This window comes from Montipora capricornis, chromosome 10, assembly GCF_036669925.1.
Source record: "Montipora capricornis isolate CH-2021 chromosome 10, ASM3666992v2, whole genome shotgun sequence".
NCBI lineage: Eukaryota > Metazoa > Cnidaria > Anthozoa > Scleractinia > Acroporidae > Montipora > Montipora capricornis.
Window position 1 is genome coordinate 40,068,764 of NC_090892.1, and position 25,000 is coordinate 40,093,763.

At 38.6% G+C, this 25,000-nt stretch overlaps 1 protein-coding gene across 1 annotated transcript in view; it reads left to right on the plus strand.

Annotated features, from left to right (window-relative positions):
- LOC138020808 (uncharacterized) overlaps window positions 1–25,000 on the plus strand; it is a 69,095-nt gene that overhangs the window by 32,875 nt on the left and 11,220 nt on the right. Inside the window, exon 6 of the mRNA XM_068867729.1 lies at window positions 23,949–24,074. Within this exon, the coding sequence (XP_068723830.1) occupies window positions 23,949–24,074 (126 nt within the window). The remainder of the gene's footprint in view (window positions 1–23,948; window positions 24,075–25,000) is intronic.

Here is a 25,000-nt window from a genome sequence, read left to right on the forward strand (position 1 = left end):
TCCCCCTTACAAAGTTGGGGAATACCGCGAGTTTTGCAGGAAAATGTGTGATCACCAACTGTTTTCAACTTTGTGAAGGGGGAAGGGGGAGATTCCCATAAAGTGTTCCAACAATTTTGACCGGGGTTGTCTATAAAAGAGGAATTTGAAACATGTGGTCACGCCAAGAGGGCACAGAAAAGGAAGTTATTTTGCCGTTGTTGAAGGTAAAGGAGACTTTTAAATTCCATATTTGAAAAGTCTTTTCTTTTCCTTTAGAGAGACTCTGATTTGTTGATTCAGAGACAACTCTGAACAAAGAGGATTGTGAACGACTTTGTTTAATTAGATTAAAAAATGACAATATATGTTTACGTTTGTGTTCATGCTTGTTTGAAGACGTTTCGTGGTGGTCGATATCGCTAAAATAGTGAAAGAAATTTGGTGAAAACAAATGCAAATATGAGCTCTCAGGAGAATGAAGCTGGACAAGAGTGTATAAGAGACGACAATCTAAGCAACAGACAGCATCGCAGTGTGTATCTGATAACGTACAGCCAAGCTGACGAGCAGATAGTTTCGTCGCGTGAGTCCTTCGCCGTAATAATTCTGGATGCGTTTGAAAATTCTGATCCAGAAACACAAAGCCGTGTCGTACAATGGGTGTGTAGTGAAGAGAGTCATAAGAACGGCGGCATACATTACCATATGGCTGTAAAACTTGATCGTTACCGGAGATGGCTTAAAGTTCGTAATTATGTGGACACGAAGCATGGAATAAAATTGCATTTCTCAAGCGTTCACGCAAATTATTATTCTGCTTGGAAATATGCAACTAAAGAAGACAAGCAATATTTTCAATCACCAGATCATCCCGATTTAAAGCCTCCAAAAACGCAAAAGGCAAGTGAGACCCGTGTTGGTAATGGGAAGAAAGAGCAAAAAGCAAGCAAGCGCAAGAGAAAGGCTCGCTTATCAGTGTTTGATGTTTCCCAGCTTGTCGTTGAACGAGGAATTAGAACACGAACTGAACTCCTAGTTCTAGCCAAATCTCAGAAGAATGAGGGAAAAACAGATCTCGCGGAATTCATAGCCAATCGCGGGTACAAAGCAGTCGACGAGGCCTTAACTATTGGTTGGGACATAGAACAAGCCCCTTCTAACCTTCAAAGAAGTCAAAGAACTCGTATGGAAATACTGCATGCGGTAAAACATCAAGATTGCGTTGAAGGATGCAACACCCAGTGGTTATGTATGGCTCGAGATATTCTGCAGCGAAATGGTATATCAGAAACAGAATTTGCCGAAGCAGTACGAACTCTTTTAATTAAAGGGCGTGGCAAAAATAGGAACATCCTTCTTATTGGCCCATGTAACTGTGGTAAGACATTCCTTCTAAATCCTCTGAATACAATATACAGAACATTTACAAATCCGGCAACAACTAGCTTTGCCTGGGTAGGTGCTGAATTATGTGAAGTAATTTTTTTGAATGACTTTCGTTGGTTGGAGAAGATTATCCCTTGGCACGATTTGCTATTACTTCTCGAGGGGCAAACTGTACACTTACCAGCTCCCAAGTCGCACTACTCCAAAGACATTGAATTTAAGCACGATGCACCTATCTTTTGTACAGGAAAAGAGGAAATAGTTTTTGTGCGAGGTGGGACAATAGACTCCATGGAGACTGATATGATGCGTTGCCGTTGGCGCATTTATCGCTTTCACGTCCAAATCGCGCCAAGTGAACAACGAGAGATTCAACCTTGCCCACGCTGTTTTGCAGACCTAATTGTTCCTTCTCAAGAAAACACCATCGCTAGTTCGTAAAATCTTCCGTAAAATATTGCCTAATGCGCTGAGAAAAATAACCACCGTTGTTGTCAGTAACGATGTATGAAATATCACTGATCTTTAAGAGCGCGAACGGACGACACGAATTACCATGACGAATTACCATTGTTATCAACTTCTTTAAAATACAGTCTACCGGTTTCAGTTATAAAAACCACTGTATGAGAACTTCTGTTTGAAAAGCACTATATACTATCGAAGCTTTTTTGGAATTCCCGATAAAATTAGCCGTAAACAATGGGATCTTAGAGGGTAATTCGTGAAAATTAAAGAAGATCTTAGTGTTAGACATTTGATACTTTGAAGAACACGAATTACCATTTTCAACTGAGGTCTGTACAAGAAAACAGCAAAGTAGGACGGTAGAGCTATCGCAAGTGAACATGTATGTCGAAAGTCATTAATCTTGAGCAAAAAAGAAGTTTATTTCACACCCTGTTGTAGTTTCAAATGGCCTTTTCTTGATGGTCATTCGTTGAGGCTCTCCGTGGTAATTATTGATTTGACCGCTATGAGCAATGCGCTAATATCACAGAACGTACATGCAAATGCTTAACTTTCCCATTAAATTCGCTGTAATAAATATTTGTCGGAAATCATGTTTTCAAACTTCGTGGCTTTAGTTCAAGGGGGAATGAACCAAAAGTTTCTGTCCAAGTTTTTATTCACTTTGAAACGATTTGCGTGCAGACGGTCAATATTGTATTAACAAATACTTAATTACTGCTTACGAATGAAGTACTCAGTTGGAAATTCATACTTTCCATAATTCGTTCTGTTGGATTTGTGCAACAAATGGTTGGAATATGTACCTGGTTAAAATTAATATTTTAGGCGGTTTCCCTTACTTAAGAGTACATCATGTAGTCTCTTGTCCATTGAAGCAATTAAATTGTTAACTGTGGTTAAGGGAATTCCCGCTATTGTACGCATGACTCGCTCTTTAAATTCTTGGAACGTTTCGCTTGTGATACGGTGCAATTTGGCTTCTTCTCGTAGTGCATTATTTGCAAAGTGAAAGAAATTTTCAATAGGAGCCAAATCCGGACTTCTTGGGGGCAATTTCAACAACTCAGCCTGAGTGCGACTCATGGCTCTCTTTGCTGCCGCCGAATTTTGACATGGATCACCGTCTTGAACAAAAATACGCCCCGGTCCCTTGTCTGCAAGATCAAACATGCGATTAAAGTTTCTGTCTATGAAATCTTCAAAATATGACCCGGACATTTTCTCATAGGGTTCACATATAATAACTCCCTTTCCATAGCTGATAGCAACCATAACTTTCAAGACTCGTCCACCCGTTCCTTCTTTTCGTCCTTTCGCTGTACATCCAATCTTAAGACCCTCGGACATCTTCCTCCAAATTCTTCCTTTAGGAGCACAAGCTTGATCTAAAGGATTATTTTTGTGAGCAAATGAAGTCCCATCCAAATAAAAAGACACCTGCTCGGTCCAAAAGTTTTCACATGTGTAGCTTTTCCTGCAGTGTCTTACAAAGGCTAATCTCTTCTTAAGGTCATCCTTTCGTAGAAGTCCCTTTTTCCGCGCTTGTAAGTAGAAATAACCTTCTTTGTTTAAAAACCTTGTCACTGTGCGGACAGAAACATCTGCGATAGAAAGTCCTGCTTTTTCCAAGACCTGCTTTGCGTTGAAATTGCCTTCTTCATTGCGAAGAGTCACTAAGCATCTGAGGAGCTGCCGCTCCTGTCTAGCACTTAATGTTTTAGGCCTTCCTCTTGTTGTTCGATTAGAAGGTGTTTTCGGACATTTCTTCTTTCCGAGTTTTTCTCTACAGATCCTTAACACACTACTTGGTGAAACGTTACAAATATCAGCTATTTTTCGAACGGAGAGACCTTCAATATGCCTTAAGGAAACGACACGAGCTCTAATATCACTATTAATGCGACTTCTAAATACCATTGCTATGCACTCTACTTTTTACGTTCTGTTTTCATAAATTTCCTTTCCTTGACTGTTATATAATATACCATGCAATTAGTAAAGGAATGTCCCAGTTTAACGTAGAACATAGCATTTTTTCTTCCAAAAAATAGAATAAACAGCCTAGAGTCTTCACACGACGCACGAAAAGCCTGACGCACAATGTTGCCTCACTATCTCTCACGAACTTTCCGATCTTATCACGTCTACAGACAACCCCGGACATTAATCGTTGGAACACTTGACACTTCAGGACACTATACCCCTTCCCCCCTTACAAAGTTGGGGAATACCGCGAGTTTTGCAGGAAAATGTGTGATCACCAACTGTTTTCAACTTTGTGAAGGGGGAAGGGGGAGATTCCCATAAAGTGTTCCAACAATTTTGACCGGGGTTGTCTATAAAACAGGAATTTGAAACATGTGGTCACGCCAAGAGGGCACAGAAAAGGAAGTTATTTTGCCGTTGTTGAAGGTAAAGGAGACTTTTAAATTCCATATTTGAAAAGTCTTTTCTTTTCCTTTAGAGAGACTCTGATTTGTTGATTCAGAGACAACTCTGAACAAAGAGGATTGTGAACGACTTTGTTTAATTAGATTAAAAAATGACAATATATGTTTACGTTTGTGTTCATGCTTGTTTGAAGACGTTTCGTGGTGGTCGATATCGCTAAAATAGTGAAAGAAATTTGGTGAAAACAAATGCAAATATGAGCTCTCAGGAGAATGAAGCTGGACAAGAGTGTATAAGAGACGACAATCTAAGCAACAGACAGCATCGCAATGTGTATCTGATAACGTACAGCCAAGCTGACGAGCAGATAGTTTCGTCGCGTGAGTCCTTCGCCGTAATAGTTCTGGATGCGTTTGAAAATTCTGATCCAGAAACACAAAGCCGTGTCGTACAATGGGTGTGTAGTGAAGAGAGTCATAAGAACGGGGGCATACATTACCATATGGCTGTAAAACTTGATCGTTACCGGAGATGGCTTAAAGTTCGTAATTATGTGGACACGAAGCATGGAATAAAATTGCATTTCTCAAGCGTTCACGCAAATTATTATTCTGCTTGGAAATATGCAACTAAAGAAGACAAGCAATATTTTCAATCACCAGATCATCCCGATTTGAAGCCTCCAAAAACGCAAAAGGCAAGTGAGACCCGTGTTGGTAATGGGAAGAAAGAGCAAAAAGCAAGCAAGCGCAAGAGAAAGGCTCGCTTATCAGTGTTTGATGTTTCCCAGCTTGTCGTTGAACGAGGAATTAGAACACGAACTGAACTTCTAGTTCTAGCCAAATCTCAGAAGAATGAGGGAAAAACAGATCTCGCGGAATTCATACCCAATCGCGGGTACAAAGCAGTCGACGAGGCCTTAACTATTGGTTGGGACATAGATGAAGCCCCTTCTAACCTTCAAAGAAGTCAAAGAACACGTATGGAAATACTGCATGCGGTAAAACATCAAGATTACGTTGAAGGATGCAACACCCAGTGGTTATGTATGGCTCGAGATATTCTGCAGCGAAATGGTATATCAGAAACAGAATTTGCCGAAGCAGTACGAACTCTTTTAATTAAAGGGCGTGGCAAAAATAGGAACATCCTTCTTATTGGCCCATGTAACTGTGGTAAGACATTCCTTCTAAATCCTCTGAATACAATATACAGAACATTTACAAATCCGGCAACAACTAGCTTTGCCTGGGTAGGTGCTGAATTATGTGAAGTAATTTTTTTGAATGACTTTCGTTGGTTGGAGAAGATTATCCCTTGGCACGATTTGCTATTACTTCTCGAGGGGCAAACTGTACACTTACCAGCTCCCAAGTCGCACTACTCCAAAGACATTGAATTTAAGCACGATGCACCTATCTTTTGTACAGGAAAAGAGGAAATAGTTTTTGTGCGAGGTGGGACAATAGACTCCATGGAGACTGATATGATGCGTTGCCGTTGGCGCATTTATCGCTTTCACGTCCAAATCGCGCCAAGTGAACAACGAGAGATTCAACCTTGCCCACGCTGTTTTGCAGACCTAATTGTGCCTTCTCAAGAAAACACCATCGCTAGTTCGTAAAATCTTCCGTAAAATATTGCCTAATGCGCTGAGAAAAATAACCACCGTTGTTGTCAGTAACGATGTATGAAATATCACTGATCCTTAAAAGCGCGAACGGACGACACGAATTACCATGACAAATTACCATTGTTATCAACTTCTTTAAAATACAGTCTACCGGTTTCAGTTATAAAAACCACTGTATGAGAACTTCTGTTTGAAAAGCACTATATACTATCGAAGCTTGTTTGGAATTCCCGATAAAATTAGCCGTAAACAATGGGATCTTAGAGGGTAATTCGTGAAAATTAAAGAAGATCTTAGTGTTAGACATTTGATACTTTGAAGAACACGAATTACCATTTTCAACTGAGGTCTGTACAAGAAAACAGCAAAGTAGGACGGTAGAGCTATCGCAAGTGAACATGTATGTCGAAAGTCATTAATCTTGAGCAAAAAAGAGGTTTATTTCACACCCTGTTGTAGTTTCAAATGGCCTTTTCTTGATGGTCATTCGTTGAGGCTCTCCGTGGTAATTATTGATTTGACCGCTATGAGCAATGCGCTAATATCACAGAACGTACATGCAAATGCTTAACTTTCCCATTAAATTCGCTGTAATAAATATTTGTCGGAAATCATGTTTTCAAACTTCGTGGCTTTAGTTCAAGGGGGAATGAACCAAAAGTTTCTGTCCAAGTTTTTATTCACTTTGAAACGATTTGCGTGCAGACGGTCAATATTGTATTAACAAATACTTAATTACTGCTTACGAATGAAGTACTCAGTTGGAAATTCATACTTTCCATAATTCGTTCTGTTGGATTTGTGCAACAAATGGTTGGAATATGTACCTGGTTAAAATTAATATTTTAGGCGGTTTCCCTTACTTAAGAGTACATCATGTAGTCTCTTGTCCATTGAAGCAATTAAATTGTTAACTGTGGTTAAGGGAATTCCCGCTATTGTACGCATGACTCGCTCTTTAAATTCTTGGAACGTTTCGCTTGTGATACGGTGCAATTTGGCTTCTTCTCGTAGTGCATTATTTGCAAAGTGAAAGAAATTTTCAATAGGAGCCAAATCCGGACTCCTTGGGGGCAATTTCAACAACTCAGCCTGAGTGCGACTCATGGCTCTCTTTGCTGCCGCCGAATTTTGACATGGATCACCGTCTTGAACAAAAATACGCCCCGGTCCCTTGTCTGCAAGATCAAACATGCGATTAAAGTTTCTGTCTATGAAATCTTCAAAATATGACCCGGACATTTTCTCATAGGGTTCACATATAATAACTCCCTTTCCATAGCTGATAGCAACCATAACTTTCAAGACTCGTCCACCCGTTCCTTCTTTTCGTCCTTTCGCTGTACATCCAATCTTAAGACCCTCGGACATCTTCCTCCAAATTCTTCCTTTAGGAGCACTAGCTTTATATAATGGATTTTTTTTGTGAGCAAACGAAGTCCCATCCAAATAAAAAGACACCTGCTCGGTCCAAAAGTTTTCACATGTGTACCTTTTCCTGCAGTGTCTTACAAAGGCTAATCTCTTCTTAAGGTCATCCTTTCGTAGAAGTCCCTTTTTCCGCGCTTGTAAGTAGAAATAACCTTCTTTGTTTAAAAACCTTGTCACTGTGCGGACAGAAACATCTGCAATAGAAAGTCCTGCTTTTTCCAAGACCTGCTTTGCGTTGAAATTGCATTCTTCATTGCGAAGAGACACTAAGCATCTGAGGAGCTGCCGCTCCTGTCTAGCACTTAATGTTTTAGGCCTTCCTCTTGTTGTTCGATTAGAAGGTGTTTTCGGACATTTCTTCTTTCCGAGTTTTTCTCTACAGATCCTTAACACACTACTTGGTGAAACGTTACAAATATCAGCTATTTTTCGAACGGAGAGACCTTCAATATGCCTTAAGGAAACGACACGAGCTCTAATATCACTATTAATGCGACTTCTAAATACCATTGCTATGCACTCTACTTTTTACGTTCTGTTTTCATAAATTTCCTTTCCTTGACTGTTATATAATATACCATGCAATTAGTAAAGGAATGTCCCAGTTTAACGTAGAACATAGCATTTTTTCTTCCAAAACATAGAATAAACAGCCTAGAGTCTTCACAAGACACACGAAAAGCGTCACGCACAATGTTGCCCCACTATCTCTCACGAACTTTCCGATCTTATCACGTCTACAGACAACCCCGGACATTAATCGTTGGAACACTTGACACTTCAGGACACTATACCCCTTCCCCCCTTACAAAGTTGGGGAATACCGCGAGTTTTGCAGGAAAATGTGTGATCACCAACTGTTTTCAACTTTGTGAAGGGGGAAGGGGGAGATTCCCATAAAGTGTTCCAACAATTTTGACCGGGGTTGTCTATAAAACAGGAATTTGAAACATGTGGTCACGCCAAGAGGGCACAGAAAAGGAAGTTATTTTGCCTTTGTTGAAGGTAAAGGAGACTTTTAAATTCCATATTTGGAAAGTCTTTTCTTTTCCTTTAGAGAGACTGTGATTTGTAGATTCAGAGACAACTCTGAACAAAGAGGATTGTGAACGACTTTGTTTCATTAGATTAAAAAATGACAATATATGTTTACGTTTGTGTTCATGCTTGTTTGAAGACGTTTCGTGGTGGTCGATATCGCTAAAATAGTGAAAGAAATTTGGTGAAAACAAATGCAAATATGACCTCTCAGGAGAATGAAGCTGGACAAGAGTGTATAAGAGACGACAATCTAAGCAACAGACAGCATCGCAGTGTGTATCTGATAACGTACAGCCAAGCTGACGAGCAGATAGTTTCGTCGCGTGAGTCCTTCGCCGTAATAGTTCTGGATGCGTTTGAAAATTCTGATCCAGAAACACAAAGCCGTGTCGTACAATGGGTGTGTAGTGAAGAGAGTCATAAGAACGGGGGCATACATTACCATATGGCTGTAAAACTTGATCGTTACCGGAGATGGCTTAAAGTTCGTAATTATGTGGACACGAAGCATGGAATAAAATTGCATTTCTCAAGCGTTCACGCAAATTATTATTCTGCTTGGAAATATGCAACTAAAGAAGACAAGCAATATTTTCAATCACCAGATCATCCCGATTTGAAGCCTCCAAAAACGCAAAAGGCAAGTGAGACCCGTGTTGGTAATGGGAAGAAAGAGCAAAAAGCAAGCAAGCGCAAGAGAAAGGCTCGCTTATCAGTGTTTGATGTTTCCCAGCTTGTCGTTGAACGAGGAATTAGAACACGAACTGAACTTCTAGTTCTAGCCAAATCTCAGAAGAATGAGGGAAAAACAGATCTCGCGGAATTCATAGCCAATCGCGGGTACAAAGCAGTCGACGAGGCCTTAACTATTGGTTGGGACATAGAACAAGCCCCTTATAACCTTCAAAGATGTCAAAGAACTCGTATGGAAATACTGCCTGTGGTAAAACATCAAGATTGCGTTGAAGGATGCAACACCCAGTGGTTATGTATGGCTCGAGATATTCTACAGCGAAATGGTATAGCAGAAACAGAATTTGCCGAAGCAGTACGAACTCTTTTAATTAAAGGGCGTGGCAAAAATAGGAACATCCTTCTTATTGGCCCATGTAACTGTGGTAAGACATTCCTTCTAAATCCTCTGAATACAATATACAGAACATTTACAAATCCGGCAACAACTAGCTTTGCCTGGGTAGGTGCTGAATTATGTGAAGTAATTTTTTTGAATGACTTTCGTTGGTTGGAGAAGATTATCCCTTGGCACGATTTGCTATTACTTCTCGAGGGGCAAACTGTACACTTACCAGCTCCCAAGTCGCACTACTCCAAAGACATTGAATTTAAGCACGATGCACCTATCTTTTGTACAGGAAAAGAGGAAATAGTTTTTGTGCGAGGTGGGACAATAGACTCCATGGAGACTGATATGATGCGTTGCCGTTGGCGCATTTATCGCTTTCACGTCCAAATCGCGCCAAGTGAACAACGAGAGATTCAACCTTGCCCACGCTGTTTTACAGACCTAATTGTGCCTTCTCAAGAAAACACCATCGCTAGTTCGTAAAATCTTCCGTAAAATATTGCCTAGTGCGCTGAGAAAAATAACCACCGTTGTTTTCAGTAACGATGTATGAAATATCACTGATCTTTAAGAGCGCGAACGGACGACACGAATTACCATGACGAATTACCATTATTATCAACTTCTTTAAAATACAGTCTACCGGTTTCAGTTATAAAAACCACTGTATGAGAACTTCTGTTTGAAAAGCACTATATACTATCGAAGCTTGTTTGGAATTCCCGATAAAATTAGCCGTAAACAATGGGATCTTAGAGGGTAATTCGTGAAAATTAAAGAAGATCTTAGTGTTAGACATTTGATACTTTGAAGAACACGAATTATCATTTTCATATGAGGTCTGTACAAGAAAACAGCAAAGTAGGACGGTAGAGCTATCGCAAGTGAACATGTATGTCGAAAGTCATTAATCTTGAGCAAAAAAGAGGTTTATTTCACACCCTGTTGTAGTTTCAAATGGCCTTTTCTTGATGGTCATTCGTTGAGGCTCTCCGTGGTAATTATTGATTTGACCGCTATGAGCAATGCGCTAGTATCACAGAACGTACATGCAAATGCTTAACTTTCCCATTAAATTCGCTGTAATAAATATTTGTCGGAAATCATGTTTTCAAACTTCGTGGCTTTAGTTCAAGGGGGAATGAACCAAAAGTTTCTGTCCAAGTTTTTATTCACTTTGAAACGATTTGCGTGCAGACGGTCAATATTGTATTAACAAATACTTAATTACTGCTTACGAATGAAGTACTCAGTTGGAAATTCATACTTTCCATAATTCGTTCTGTTGGATTTGTGCAACAAATGGTTGGAATATGTACCTGGTTAAAATTAATATTTTAGGCGGTTTCCCTTACTTAAGAGTACATCATGTAGTCTCTTGTCCATTGAAGCAATTAAATTGTTAACTGTGGTTAAGGGAATTCCCGCTATTGTACGCATGACTCGCTCTTTAAATTCTTGGAACGTTTCGCTTGTGATACGGTGCAATTTGGCTTCTTCTCGTAGTGCATTATTTGCAAAGTGAAAGAAATTTTCAATAGGAGCCAAATCCGGACTTCTTGGGGGCAATTTCAACAACTCAGCCTGAGTGCGACTCATGGCTCTCTTTGCTGCCGCCGAATTTTGACATGGATCACCGTCTTGAACAAAAATACGCCCCGGTCCCTTGTCTGCAAGATCAAACATGCGATTAAAGTTTCTGTCTATGAAATCTTCAAAATATGACCCGGACATTTTCTCATAGGGTTCACATATAATAACTCCCTTTCCATAGCTGATAGCAACCATAACTTTCAAGACTCGTCCACCCGTTCCTTCTTTTCGTCCTTTCGCTGTACATCCAATCTTAAGACCCTCGGACATCTTCCTCCAAATTCTTCCTTTAGGAGCACAAGCTTGATCTAAGGGATTATTTTTGTGAGCAAACGAAGTCCCATCCAAATAAAAAGACACCTGCTCGGTCCAAAAGTTTTCACATGTGTACCTTTTCCTGCAGTGTCTTACAAAGGCTAATCTCTTCTTCAGGTCATCCTTTCGTAGAAGTCCCTTTTTCCGCGCTTGTAAGTAGAAATAACCTTCTTTGTTTAAAAACCTTGTCACTGTGCGGACAGAAACATCTGCGATAGAAAGTCCTGCTTTTTCCAAGACCTGCTTTGCGTTGAAATTGCCTTCTTCATTGCGAAGAGCCACTAAGCATCTGAGGAGCTGCCGCTCCTGTCTAGCACTTAATGTTTTAGGCCTTCCTCTTGTTGTTCGATTAGAAGGTGTTTTCGGACATTTCTTCTTTCCGAGTTTTTCTCTACAGATCCTTAACACACTACTTGGTGAAACGTTACAAATATCAGCTATTTTTCGAACGGAGAGACCTTCAATATGCCTTAAGGAAACGACACGAGCTCTAATATCACTATTAATGCGACTTCTAAATACCATTGCTATGCACTCTACTTTTTACGTTCTGTTTTCATAAATTTCCTTTCCTTGACTGTTATATAATATACCATGCAATTAGTAAAGGAATGTCCCAGTTTAACGTAGAACATAGCATTTTTTCTTCCAAAAAATAGAATAAACAGCCTAGAGCCTTCACAAGACACACGAAAAGCGTGACGCACAATGTTGCCTCACTATCTCTCTAGAACTTTCCGATCTTATCACGTCTACAGACAACCCCGGACATTAATCGTTGGAACACTTGACACTTCAGGACACTATACCCCGTCCCCCCTTACAAAGTTGGGGAATACCGCGAGTTTTGCAGGAAAATGAGTGATCACCAACTGTTTTCAACTTTGTGAAGGGGGAAGGGGGAGATTCCCATAAAGTGTTCCAACAATTTTGACCGGGGTTGTAGGTACGCCGGAACGCCGCAAGAATCTGGAACAAAACTTCACCTTTCAAATCGGCACCCTTAAACCCCACGCTATTAACGAACGCTTTTCATTTAACTAATATATTCCTACTTTTCACGTTGCCATGTTACCACCAATAGCGTAGCTCCTACTCTACTATAAAAACTACACATAACCCATAATCCCTCGATTCGCTCTGACGAAGGGCTAACGCTCGAAACGTCAGCTTTTAGAATCTCTGTACGGTGGTCAATTTACATTATCAACTCCGTTGATAAACCAAATTTTTGTATACTACTTCCCCACCGACGCAGCACCACAGTTTCTTTAGAAACTACCCCTTCATTCAGTACTAGTGGTGGCTTCGCAGTAAGATGAAATATTTTTACGGACGTTTTAATTCTGCAGCAGGACTTTTGCGCTATAAAAGTACATTTGTAAGTTTATTCCACTTTCGCACTCACTTTATTTAACTGTCATTGAAATCAGATTGAACATCAAACAGAAAAACTCAGCTGCTCTTAAGTACAGAGTGAAAAACTCTTTGTGGCCTTATATTACTAGGCTTATTCAAGCACCATGATCGAGTCACATACTCCAACTTGCTATGCGAACATGAAGTAATTAACTCTATATAAGCTTATTTTAATTAGTCTGACTGAAATTAAATTATGGATTGATTGAATGATTTCCTTAATTCACAGGCATCGCTTTTTATTAAGTCTAATTAACAGAATTTATTAAATTGAGTCTTAAGTTAATTATACACATGCAGTATGCAGTTTTAAATGACTTAAAAATATACTCAAATGATCTAAAAACAGGACTACACACCCTTGTAATTGACCCTTTTTGGATCTACAGGTATGAACATGTATATGATTATTAGGCTTTGGATTCAATTAAAAACTTAAGGGCAAAGAGAATCTAATTTTTGCAAAAACGTACGTTGTATAGATGATATTCTATAACCAATTTCTGGCTGATACTGTAATCTGAATGTATATAGGAAAATGTATAAATAATTAGAAACAATCTGGAAACCCATTTTCAATAGACCATATTCGTATTCTCAGTATTGGACTGGAACTAGCTTGCAATGGAGGCTTATGCGGGGGAATATATTAAAAAGTATTTGCATGTGAAAAGATTCCCCTGCATTAGCTTCCATAATTGCAAGCTAGTTTCAGTCCAATACCGAGAATACGAATATGGTCTATTCCTTGCTGAACCAGATTTTCACTCAGTTCCTTAATCAAATGAAATTATTGCCTGATAACCCGAGGCTATATTGTTGTTAATTTTTCAGTTGGGCTAGTGGATGTTCTTCATGCCCGTAAATTTTAAGCGACCCTTTCGGTGGTGGGGGGTAAATACTTATGTTTTTTTCAATCTACTGAATTACTATAAGAAAACAAATAATTAGTTCAATTGTTAATTTATTGCCGTATTTATTGTATTAACCTGGGAAAAAAGTTTGACTGTTATGTAAGTATATCCTATTTGCAGCCCACAAACTACGAAATTGATTTCCTTGCACCAAGTTTTTGCATGAATTGTTAGGCTTTGATTTACCATTGTCTAACCTTGAGCACCACTCAATTCCAGTAAACTATGTTTGCCAAAATGACCTGTTGCATTGTTCTCTCTATCACATGACACCTACAGAATAATACTGGGAATTAGTTTACCCAAAGATGCGTGTTGTTGAATTTTAACGTTCACCAGACTAAGCGTAACATATCAGAACATACCGATTATATGCATATAAAATCACTTATTTATTCTACTTCTTAATTCTTAAGTGTATTGGTTGGAAGATGGGGGGCCTCAAGGACGCATTGTAAAACTAAAACCAGAGTAAGAACTCTGGTCAATCGCAATGAGCACAGACTATCAAATGAAGCAATCAAATGAACTTGTATATATGTAGGTGATGCAAAGTGCGAGAAAGGGTTTAGTGACCTGTTAAGATTAGTACTGGTTAAAATGCTTCTGACTGGTTGAAAAGATGGCAGAAGGTTTTTTTAAACTGATCATGTAATCATTCAAATAATTGCTCCTATGTTGCATTTGGTTAATTATACCACATTCTTTAATGTCTGATGTGGAGGCATGGTGGCCTCATGGTTAATGTGCTTGACTCCCGATCAAGGGTTTGAGCCCTGACCAGAGTGTTATGTTCTTGGGCAAGACAATTTAGTCTCACAGTGACTCTGTCCACCCAGGTTTATAAATGGGTAATGGCAAATTTAATGTTGGGATAACCTTGCGATGGACTTGCATCCCATCCAGGGCGGAGTAGAGATACTCTTACCGGTAGTTGGTTTATGCTTGGGAAACCGGGATAAGCTCAGAGTGGCCTGTTGGCCCACTTGGCTTGTATGCAGACTCTACCTTTTACCTTAATCTCTGAGCAGTTATTTTAACCTTTGTCATATTGCAACAGTGCAGAGCTCTACTAAAAAAAACAATACTAACCCTGCCATTTCACCCATATTATGTACACTCAAGAAACAAATTTCAAAGGGGTAGGCAGAGGACAAGATATAGACTGTATACAATGCAAGTTCCTGAATATACCCCATTGAAATTTGTTTCTTGTGTTTCTCAGCCAGGAGAAGAACTTTTCCATGTCTAAAGCAATCAGTGGTGAGATTTCAATATTGCTGAAACTCTCATGACTGCGGTTTGCCCGTACATGGAAATGTTAATTAATGTTCCTCTAACACACATTTGGAGGTGCCATGCACCTCTCGTAAGGTTTAACAGGATTGGCCAAGAAAACAATAAATAAAAACAACAGAAACCATGGCCTATTCCTGAAAACAATAGAGGTGGATGAGTCCGGGAGCAAATAAAATTAGAGGTTCCAAAGAGGTGGGTGACTACTGCACATTTGTACATTGTGTGGGTGAGGAATTTGCAATTTGCAACTTGTTGTTGCATGTTGCTGGTTGATAATAATCACTGCTGTGACCAAAGAAACAATCTAGTTTGGAAACAGAAATTGTAGGAAAACCTTACTAAGTACTTCCCCAGACCCCATCCAGTTATCTGTAAACCGCTTTGAAGAATATAAAGGTTTCAAATAAGTAGTATAAAGTTCACCAACACAAGTAGACATAAACAGTGCAAATTCTTTCAACATGCCTTTATTATGCCAACATTGATTGAAGACAAGGTTGGGAATGCTTGATTAATACAAACGTTTTCAATGTGATACTTTATATATGATACATTATATAGTTATCACTGCCTAGATCAAAGAATACTACTTTGGAATATGTAATTTTTATTTATCTTCTCTGAGTAACTAATATGCTGTTACTAAAATATATACAGCAGCTTTCATAAAATAATGTTCTATTGACCACTTTCAGTGCTAAGATGGTTCATCAAGATGGCAATTTATCTACAGTAAACAATTGTTCTCTTGTGCACTACTTAAACAAGAATTGAAATAAGGCCCCCACTTATAGAAAAACTAACACAGTAAGGAATGTAAGTGTTTAGACAATAAAACAGGAACCATTTTCCCTGGCCAGGTACTGAGAAAAAACATCATAGTTCAGTGTTTCAGCCAGAAAATTATACTTAAGGGCCAAAGTGGCCCCTGAAGACTTGTTTCAGGGGCAAATTTCTTAGGAAAGGGCTCAAAAGATAATATTTGGACCTAAAAAATTAGTCGCCAGAGGTCTGGCATGAAGGACCTGGGTCAAGAACAATATAAGAGTGGAGGGGTTGGCGCAGTGGTAAGATCTCTGCCTTCCAACCCTAAGGTCCCGGGTTCCATTCCCGGTTCTGCCGAGACTGGAATATTTGGCGACCTTCTTTCCCGCTAAAGTTCACTCAGCTTTCCATCCTTCCGAGGTCGGTGAAATGAGTACCAGCATGCATGGACTGCTTAGAAGCGGCTGCAATTTGTGCCTATATATGCTTCCAGTCCGCTGGGGGTAAATTGATCATTGTAAAGCGCCCTTGAGACGTTAGTGATAAGGGCGCTATATAAATGCACCACTTTACTTTACTTTTACAAGACAAAGTCAATGACCAAGGGTTTGTAATGCATTATAGGGAGACATAGCAAAGCAAAAGGGTGGATTGACTTCTTTTCTTATGTTAAGTGTTATAAAGAAGCAAAGATCTTTCAATATGGCTTACTAGAAGAACATAAGTTGTCCTCAACGTAGTGAAAGGAAGTCGCGATTATGGCAACTAAACTAGAATTTTTGGTCGCAAGAAACTGTTTGTCGCATTGTACATTGTGAGTTCATTGGTGACCATATCGGTCGCAATTTTGAGCCTTGGGATGGTTATCAGAATACTATCCCTGGGTTAAGCCTGCATGCAGCCTTGTAAAAGTAAAGGGCTAAATTGGCCCTTTCTCCATTTCTCTGGGGGCCTTCTCTAAATGCAATGTAGGCACTGGCAGTAAGTTTTATACTAATAATATTTCTGCAAGAAGTCATGTGCATTGTATCAAATAATATGTATTTAATACCTATAGGCTGGCTCTAAAATTACTTTAACACCATCCAGACAGCAAATACAATCATTTGACAACAAATACCATATGGTAAAATCTAAGAATATTCACAAGAATATTTTCAACCTAAACTCGGGAGAAAATAAAAATATTCAATTCAGCCTCGGCCACCAAAACAATATTATTAATAGAAAAAATAGCGCATTTGAAAAGATTTTAAGTAAGCCTAAACCTAATACAGGCAGAAGCTTTTATTTCCTGTAGTGTATCTTTATTATAGTTAGCACATGACCCCACAAGCATGTATTATTGCTTTAATATTGATTGTGTTTGTATAAAAGATATTGTTGTCTTGTCTTGTAGATAATGCAAAACAGCCTCAGGTGTATTTGCATTATTTCTGAATGTGACTTTTAAAGGGCAAACCAATAAAAAATGTACATAGTTTGCAGGAGGTCAGGAAAAATATTCAAAATATTCACTGATTTGAAGTTCCTGAAGCAGGTAAATCTTGAAGAGTTTACGTAACCATATTTGAAATATACGGCATTTCTATTTGGGACTGTTTAAGTCCACAGAATTCATTTTCTTTATCGTTGAGAAGTACTGTAAGACTGCTGACTCCATGGGGTTCCCCCTTTCCGAGTAAAATCGTCTGGTGTTAGACAGAGCAAAATACTCTGGCTTTGGACAGAGTAAAATCTTAAGTATGGCCGGATTAGGGGCGAAAGGGTTAAATTCCATCATTACTTTGACTTTCTTTTTCTTCATTTAAACGAAAACAAAGTGATTAATCATCACCTCCACCATTGCTATACAACTGCATTGGCTTTTCGAACAAAGTATCAAAGTTGAAGCTGGTGGCTCAAGTAGTAAACTTTGCAAAAAGGTTAGGTTAAAAATACGTTTATGGTATTTGAGTATTATTGTAGAACAAATTTGCATAATATCATTAAAGTCATTAAATCAATGAGAATCCAAACATGAGGATGCAGTTTGCTCAGGAGGGGTCTGTTTTTAAAAAAAAACAATCCTTAAAGGTAACAGAATCTTGTTTTGTGGATGTAGGCTAAAGAAATCTGACCCCTTAGAGGAACCAGTTCTAAATTGACAAATGACTGGCATTTTATAATTCATAAGTAAAAGTTATTTGCTCTCTTACCAAATTGTTCTACAGTTCCATTCATTTTTCAGATTGATAGCCTTAAATGTACCGCAGCAACTCTGCCAGCTGTTTGGTCTCAGTATCATAAGCAGTACAAATCCACAAATTTTTCTCCAAAAAGGAACAACAAGAACACCTGTCATTTTCGTAAGGGAATCCCCCTTGGGGCAGTTTGTTCACTTCACCACGATTGTTTAACACTATCCAGGTACTAAAGCAAGGATAGAAATTGATTACAGCTTAAATAGATTGGACCACTTTTTTTACTTCTGACACTAAATTATTGCATTCAACCTTAATTTATTCATCCTTTGAAATGGTAGGAATGATTACTATTATTTACAGCAATTGCTAAAAATTCATTGCATCTAATGTTGAAATACATTGTGTTTTTTCGTTATGATTCATGAGTCAATGAGTTAGTGCAGTTACCCTAACCCATAAAATGAAAGCTTAACCTAACCCTGCTTAGGCCTAATCACTGAAACAAGGGCTTAATCAATAAATTATTGCTAATAATATTGACTGTGTGTCTCATTGACTCATTGACTAATTTACTAATTGACTCATAAATCATGGGACCTCTTTACCTATGGAAAGATAACAGGAGTTATTTCTGTGAAGTCTTATCCAGAAAATAATATTTTGTTACGGTAAAGTTGTCCCTGCTGCTAAGCTGCATTTCTGAATCAAATTCTCAACTTAGAATGTTGTTGTTTTGGCTATTCAGAGTTAACCTAGTCTATGTCTACTTCTATAATTTAGAAGGAAGCAAACAATTGGCATTTAAATTTGCTTGGAACAACTATAACAATATATAATTGCAACTAAAAGGTTTCCTTCTAGTGTACCCAATATCAGGTGCTATGACATGGTTATTATTACTGCTAAATTCACTTTAAAATTTATTTTTGAACGACTGAAATACATTTCTAAATTTTCCCCTCGGTCTTAATAAATTTTCCTCTATGGACCACTAGAATGGCAATTTTAACAAATTAATTTGGCACATCCTCGGTGTAAAAACTTGTGAAACTCACAGATGACGTAACACAAAGGAAAACAAAAGCGCAAAAAAACATCAAACAATAACCTAACCCTACCACGAGCTAACTAGGTAAACCCCTTAATTTCGAAAAAAAAAAAAGCGAAAATCTTAACATTTTCTGTTAGATGCGGGCTCCCGCGGAAACATCGTGTAACCATTTAGTTGGAAGAGAAACCCTTTGGAAATTTAGTGGTATCTTTTTTTGTTCCACTTTTTAAAAGATAAACGCATGAATTGAAATCAAGATGGTAATCCATTAGCTGGTAAGCTCCATAAACGAAACACCACTCGAACACTGTCACAGCAACCGAGACTCGCGTTGGCCTTGAAATTTTTAAAGAAATTTCCCTCGTAGCACTGTTGGCTTAAAAGAGAATCTCGCTGGCATAGAAACGCACTAAGCCGTCAAACATTCGTCCGTTTTACTGGCCCGAACAAGGGGTTTTTTTGTGTCGACGGAGATCTAATAAACACCGAATGGCAGCCATGTTTGATTTGAGGTATTGAAGTCACATGACAAGGCCTCGACCAATCAGACATTTTTCGCCAGTGAAATATTTTCTTAACTGTGGTGCTCCGCGCGCGCGCGCCTCGGCGCGCGCGGAGCTCCGCTGTTGAAATGTTATGTTTATCTTTATATGTTGCTCTGCAAATATATTTTTTGTATAGAAAACTATGAATGAAACTCCCAGATAGCTGTCTCGGAATTACAAACCTTTCTTTTTTGATACATTTTTGGCCTTACCGACGTTATACAACGAATTGAACAGATCCTCAAACTCGCAGCCAACAACATTTGTCCCGAGTAAAACGAGGACAAACCCACAAATCTGGTTTTCCTGTCAATCAGTCAGATGTTGCGAAACGCCTCTCCAGCCAGACAACTTGATTTAGGCGAATTTGAATTCTTAAAATGCACCACATTATTAATTCCTGTACCAATATGAGGAAAACTTATAGCAACAAAGATATAAAAAGTTGCACTACTTGAAGTTTTCCATCATACCACGAAGACGAAATTCAATAATGAGAAACGTGCTGACATGTTTGACAGATTTACAGAGTTTAAAATAGTTTGAATGCGGATACTGCGACATGAGTACATTTCACAAAAATTGTTCTTACAAAATTACACCTTTGATTGCATTCCAGTCAGCCCTTAATTTATCCGCTAGTGTTTAGGGCCCTTTTTCTCAAGGAAAACCGCCGACCTAAGAAGAACAGCATGATACAAACGACACATAGAAGTCAAGCAGACGGCGAGAAAACACTCAAAAATACTCTAGACCACCCACAACGTCGAACCCAGGATGCAGGGAAAAACAATCGCAATATCCGTGAAGAGCTATTAAGCGCCTGAGAAATTACTTTGAGAACTACAGGAGTCACGAAGGCCTGACGTTAAAAATGAGAAAAGCCTGTTAAGTCGCTCTCGTTTTTCTCTAGAAAGTCTCAGTTCGCACGAAGAATGCTCAAAAGTCTTTCTTGAAAGGACCATTCGATTTGCCACCGCCTAAGAATCCACAATATGACCAGGAAACCTTTTTATCTTTTTGAAAATTAGATTTCTTGTTTTAGTTAGAATACCATTCAAAACGTGAAAAATACCCACCTTTTTCTCAATGTCGTCGACACCCTTGTGCTCACCCATGATGTCACACATGTGGCTAAAGAGCAGGATCTGGGTACGAGATCAGGCTGCCATAGTAACGTGCCAGAGATCAAGACTGTTTTGTTTTTTAACTTTTTTATTCATTTACTTACTATTTAATTTGTTTCGGTCGTTTCGGTGGTTTCGTTTCGTTGTTTCGGGTTTTAGTACATGCCATCTCAGAGTTGGTAAGTGAAAGTGGCTATTGTTCAGATGCATTTGCGATGTGAAACTCCTCACATACTTAAGCATTTTCGGAAGACAATAGAGAACTACTCGTCTTCTTCTATATTGTTTTATAGACGTTATGAGAAAGGGAGGTTGGAAAGAAACTACCCTTTTTGGATGTTTTGATTGACAACAATCAGTCTTCTCCAGTTACCTCTGTTTACCGCAAAAAGACCTTCACGGGACTGTTTGCCCCGTCATCATACAAATTGGGATTGCTTAGAACACTTGTCCGCAGGGTTTATCAAATATACAGTACATAGTTTGGTTTTCATAAGGACATTCAAGAACTCGTCACAATTTTACGAAAAAATTGTTTACCAGGTTGGACGATTGATAAGATCATTCGCGAATATGTTAACGGGGAAATTGGTCACGCCAGGAAAGGATTTTTCCAACATTCATTTTTACAAGCACCCTTATATTGGTATTTTCTCGAAAATAACACAAAAAAGGCTTAAGAAATTAATCAGAATGTATTACACTTTCAAAATAAAACAGTTGTTTATTGTGAAAGATTTTGTGCCACAGAGTCTCCGCTTGCACGTAGTGTATAAATTTACTTGTGCAGGATGTAATGCCAGTTACATTGGCGAAACCACTCGTCATACCTCTACTCGCGTATGTATACAAACATCTCGCGTCATCAAAAAGCTTGTCGAGACTCTTGCTCCACTGAATGTTTCACACTACTGGACTCAGCCAACTCACGTTTTAAAATTAAACGAATCTTAACCAACAACTACAACATTTTGGATTATCTCTTTCAGTTTAGTCTCGTTGGTTATTCAGTTTTAAATTACGAACTTTTTCGTCTTCATTTTTAACGGCTTTGTCGCAACGATAGTATCTAAGTATCATAGCTAATCCATTTAATTTGTTTTTGTAAGTATGCGAATAATGTATCAATTCATCCATTGTATTTTTCTTATAAATAGGTTTAAATTCAAATTGTAAAACTCATCACAACTGAAGATGGCATATGTCGAAACATGTCTTGTAAAAAAAATTAAAATGTTGTTTTATTTCTTCAAGTTATTTCTCATCTGCTCTTCTCAAGACCCTTTGGAAATCAACAAATAAAACTGAAATTACATGCGCAGTAATCTCTTTCACAACATTTTCCGTTTGACTGATAATCTCTACACCCTCTCTGTTCAGTTTAGGACAACAGGAAAAATTACTTATTAAAAACTCAAGCTAAAGCTTATTAATTCGCTTTCTGCACTGCAATTGCTCAGCACGACTGGCCGTCCACTTGACATAAAAATCCTACAAATCAAAAGGTATTAGTTTGGTGTGGACAGTCGCCACAGTAACGACGAATTCATATCCAAAATAAACACCCGTAGCCGGCCACAAAAAAGGGTGCGAACTAAGACAAACGGTTGTTATTACTCAATTGCTGGTAAAGGTAAAGGTGTACCTTAACGTCGGTACCCGTCTTTACCCGCTAGAGGGTATTCTCCCAGGAAGCCGAACAACTGAAAAAAATCCCAGGTTCTAGCTTATCAAACCGCTTTTCACAGTCTCATCTGATCAAAAAGAATTTAACTGTCTCAAACATTGCTTTCAAGTGCATTCATTGCAGATAAATGTACTGCAATCCAATGTAAATATATACGGCTTTGAGAATGTTCGGCTATAATATGTCTGACGAATGATGACAAGAAAACTCGCCAATGATACTTGCTGATGTAAACTTAAATGGCGACGTGGTGTTTGATTGTTGAAATATGCCAGAATCTCTGTCAACACGGAATTGCAAACATTTTTAGGCCTTCTTCTTTTTTTTTAGCGAGTTTTACAAAAGTATGCGAGCAGCGAGGCATCCATTAAGAAGGAGAACATTAACGATGAAATGATATATGAAATGGGTCATATATGAACTGCGGATATGAAATCAAGTGAAGGTATGATCCTCGCAGTTATGAACGCAATTTTTACAATTGCGTGGAGATACCTGAAAAATGCAGGACTTCAACAGTGCGACGCTCTAACCAACTGAGCTATGAAGCCAATGGCGTTGGGAGCTGGTCATTTGTGGGTTCTAATGTTCTTCTGACGAATGAATCAATGGTCATAACTGCGAGGATCATAGCTTCACTTGATTTCATATCTGCAGTTCATATGTGATCCATTTTGATTCATATATCATTTCATCCTTGATTCATTCCTCACGGGAAAATTAGAGGCTTCTTCACGCAAATGTAAAAATTTCCTTCATAACTGCGAGGATCAGTAGCTTCACTTGAAGAAAAAAACATTATCTGAAAAGGTAACCGTTGTAAATAGGTGTTTTGTCTCTCGCTCTATTTCTCTCAGCTTTACGGTGTTCTCCCGTTGAAACTTTCCTTTCTTCTCCTTCCTCGGCTACTCTCGAGGCCTTTTTCGCTTAAATTTCTCAAATTTCGTAACCTCTTCTATCGTGCTCTTTCCTGCTCTTTATCCCGTTGCTCGTCACTGATAGTAAAAACTCTTTTTCAAAAGTGACGAAGGTCAGTGGGATAAATGCACACTGCACAAAGGTTTCCCGCCAAGAAAATTCGCCGACTCCCCTCCAGTCCCTTTCGTAGTCTCCCATCCCACTCCCACACAGACTGTACAGACGGACGGACGCACGCTCAGTCAATCACGTGGCAACCGAACAAAGAAGGGCTGACCATATTCTCTTAAGTATGTGGCACTGCCCCAGGCCGCGAAAGAGTTCCGCTATTATATTTTTTAAGTGTAAACTTTTATTACATCTATAATAATATTTGTAGTACCCCAGCCCTAGTGAGACAAAACAATATAACTTTCTGTCTAGTTTCGCGATTCTTAAAAATTGTAAACATAATTCTTTTTAGCGATGACATTTGAAATAAAATCATTGTTTTATTATTATTATTATTATTATTATTATTAGTTATTGTTACTATTATCATTATTATTATTATTATTATTATTATTATTATTATATATTTTTATTTTTATTAAGTGTAGTAGTAAAAAAGTAGCAGTATGTTCTTATGCATGATGCTTTGTTGTCTCACAGTTGCTTATATTATTCTTTGAGAAAGAGTACCATGATATTATTTATATGCTCCTCAGGTGGTTATTACTCAGATACTGCAGCTTTTGTCGCCGACAGTTGCCGGAAGTGTCCAAATGGCACCTTCGTCCACAAAAATAAAGCACCTGGAAAAAATTCTTTTGACTGTGGTGCTTGTCCTCAAGGTTAGATACTAGAATATAGATACACTTAAGTAAACCGTAAATCCTGTAACTGCGAAAAGTCAGTGAAGTCAACAACGCAAGATCCAAGCCAAATTCCAGATACAGAACTGGTATACACCCTTTTAATAAGTCTAATATATGCCGCTTTCCGCTAATGACGTCAAACTCATGCTTGTTGAACCAAACTGTAATTAGGAGACTTAACTGATTAGAATGTAATATGAAGTGCTAGGTTTCTACCCCATATGAACCACGTAAGCGTTAGGCCTACTAATGGAAATGGGCCCACACAAGGACAGAGAAAAACTCTGACCAGGGTGAGAATTGAACCCACGACCTTGTAGCTCAGTCGGTAGAGCAGCGCTGTTCTAACCCTGGTCAGAGTTTTTCTCTGTCCTTGGGGGGGCCCATTTCCATTGGTAGGGCTAACGCTCACATGGTTCATCAGTTAAGTCTGTTGAAATATAAGTGCTACACGGCCTACGTTTGTGAAAACGTAACCCTTCCTTGTATTCAGGAGAGCCTCAGGAGTTGACTTTCCAAACATTTCTTTGTCATACAGCAGTTTTATTTCGTCTTCTGTGAGAGCAACTGAAGCATTTGGTTTATTACCTTTGCCTTTCTTCTTGAGATTTTTTTTGTTTTGATTTTAAGACCGCTTCTGCTTTTTCAAACTCCGCCAAAGTCTCTCATAATGCTATAACAAAAACAGGCCATGATAGCACGCAACGAATTGGGTTCATAACCTTCGTTAATTTCTTTCTCTCGTACTGTTATAATAACTTCGAACGAACTCAGTTCGTGAGGGGCAATTTCTTCTGTTGGCCTTGACTCATCTTTTAGCGTTTAAAACTCGTTATGAAAAGCAACATTCCGTTCAGTTTTCTTCTTGATGTTTTACTTTTCTTGTCTTTCGATCTAAAAAA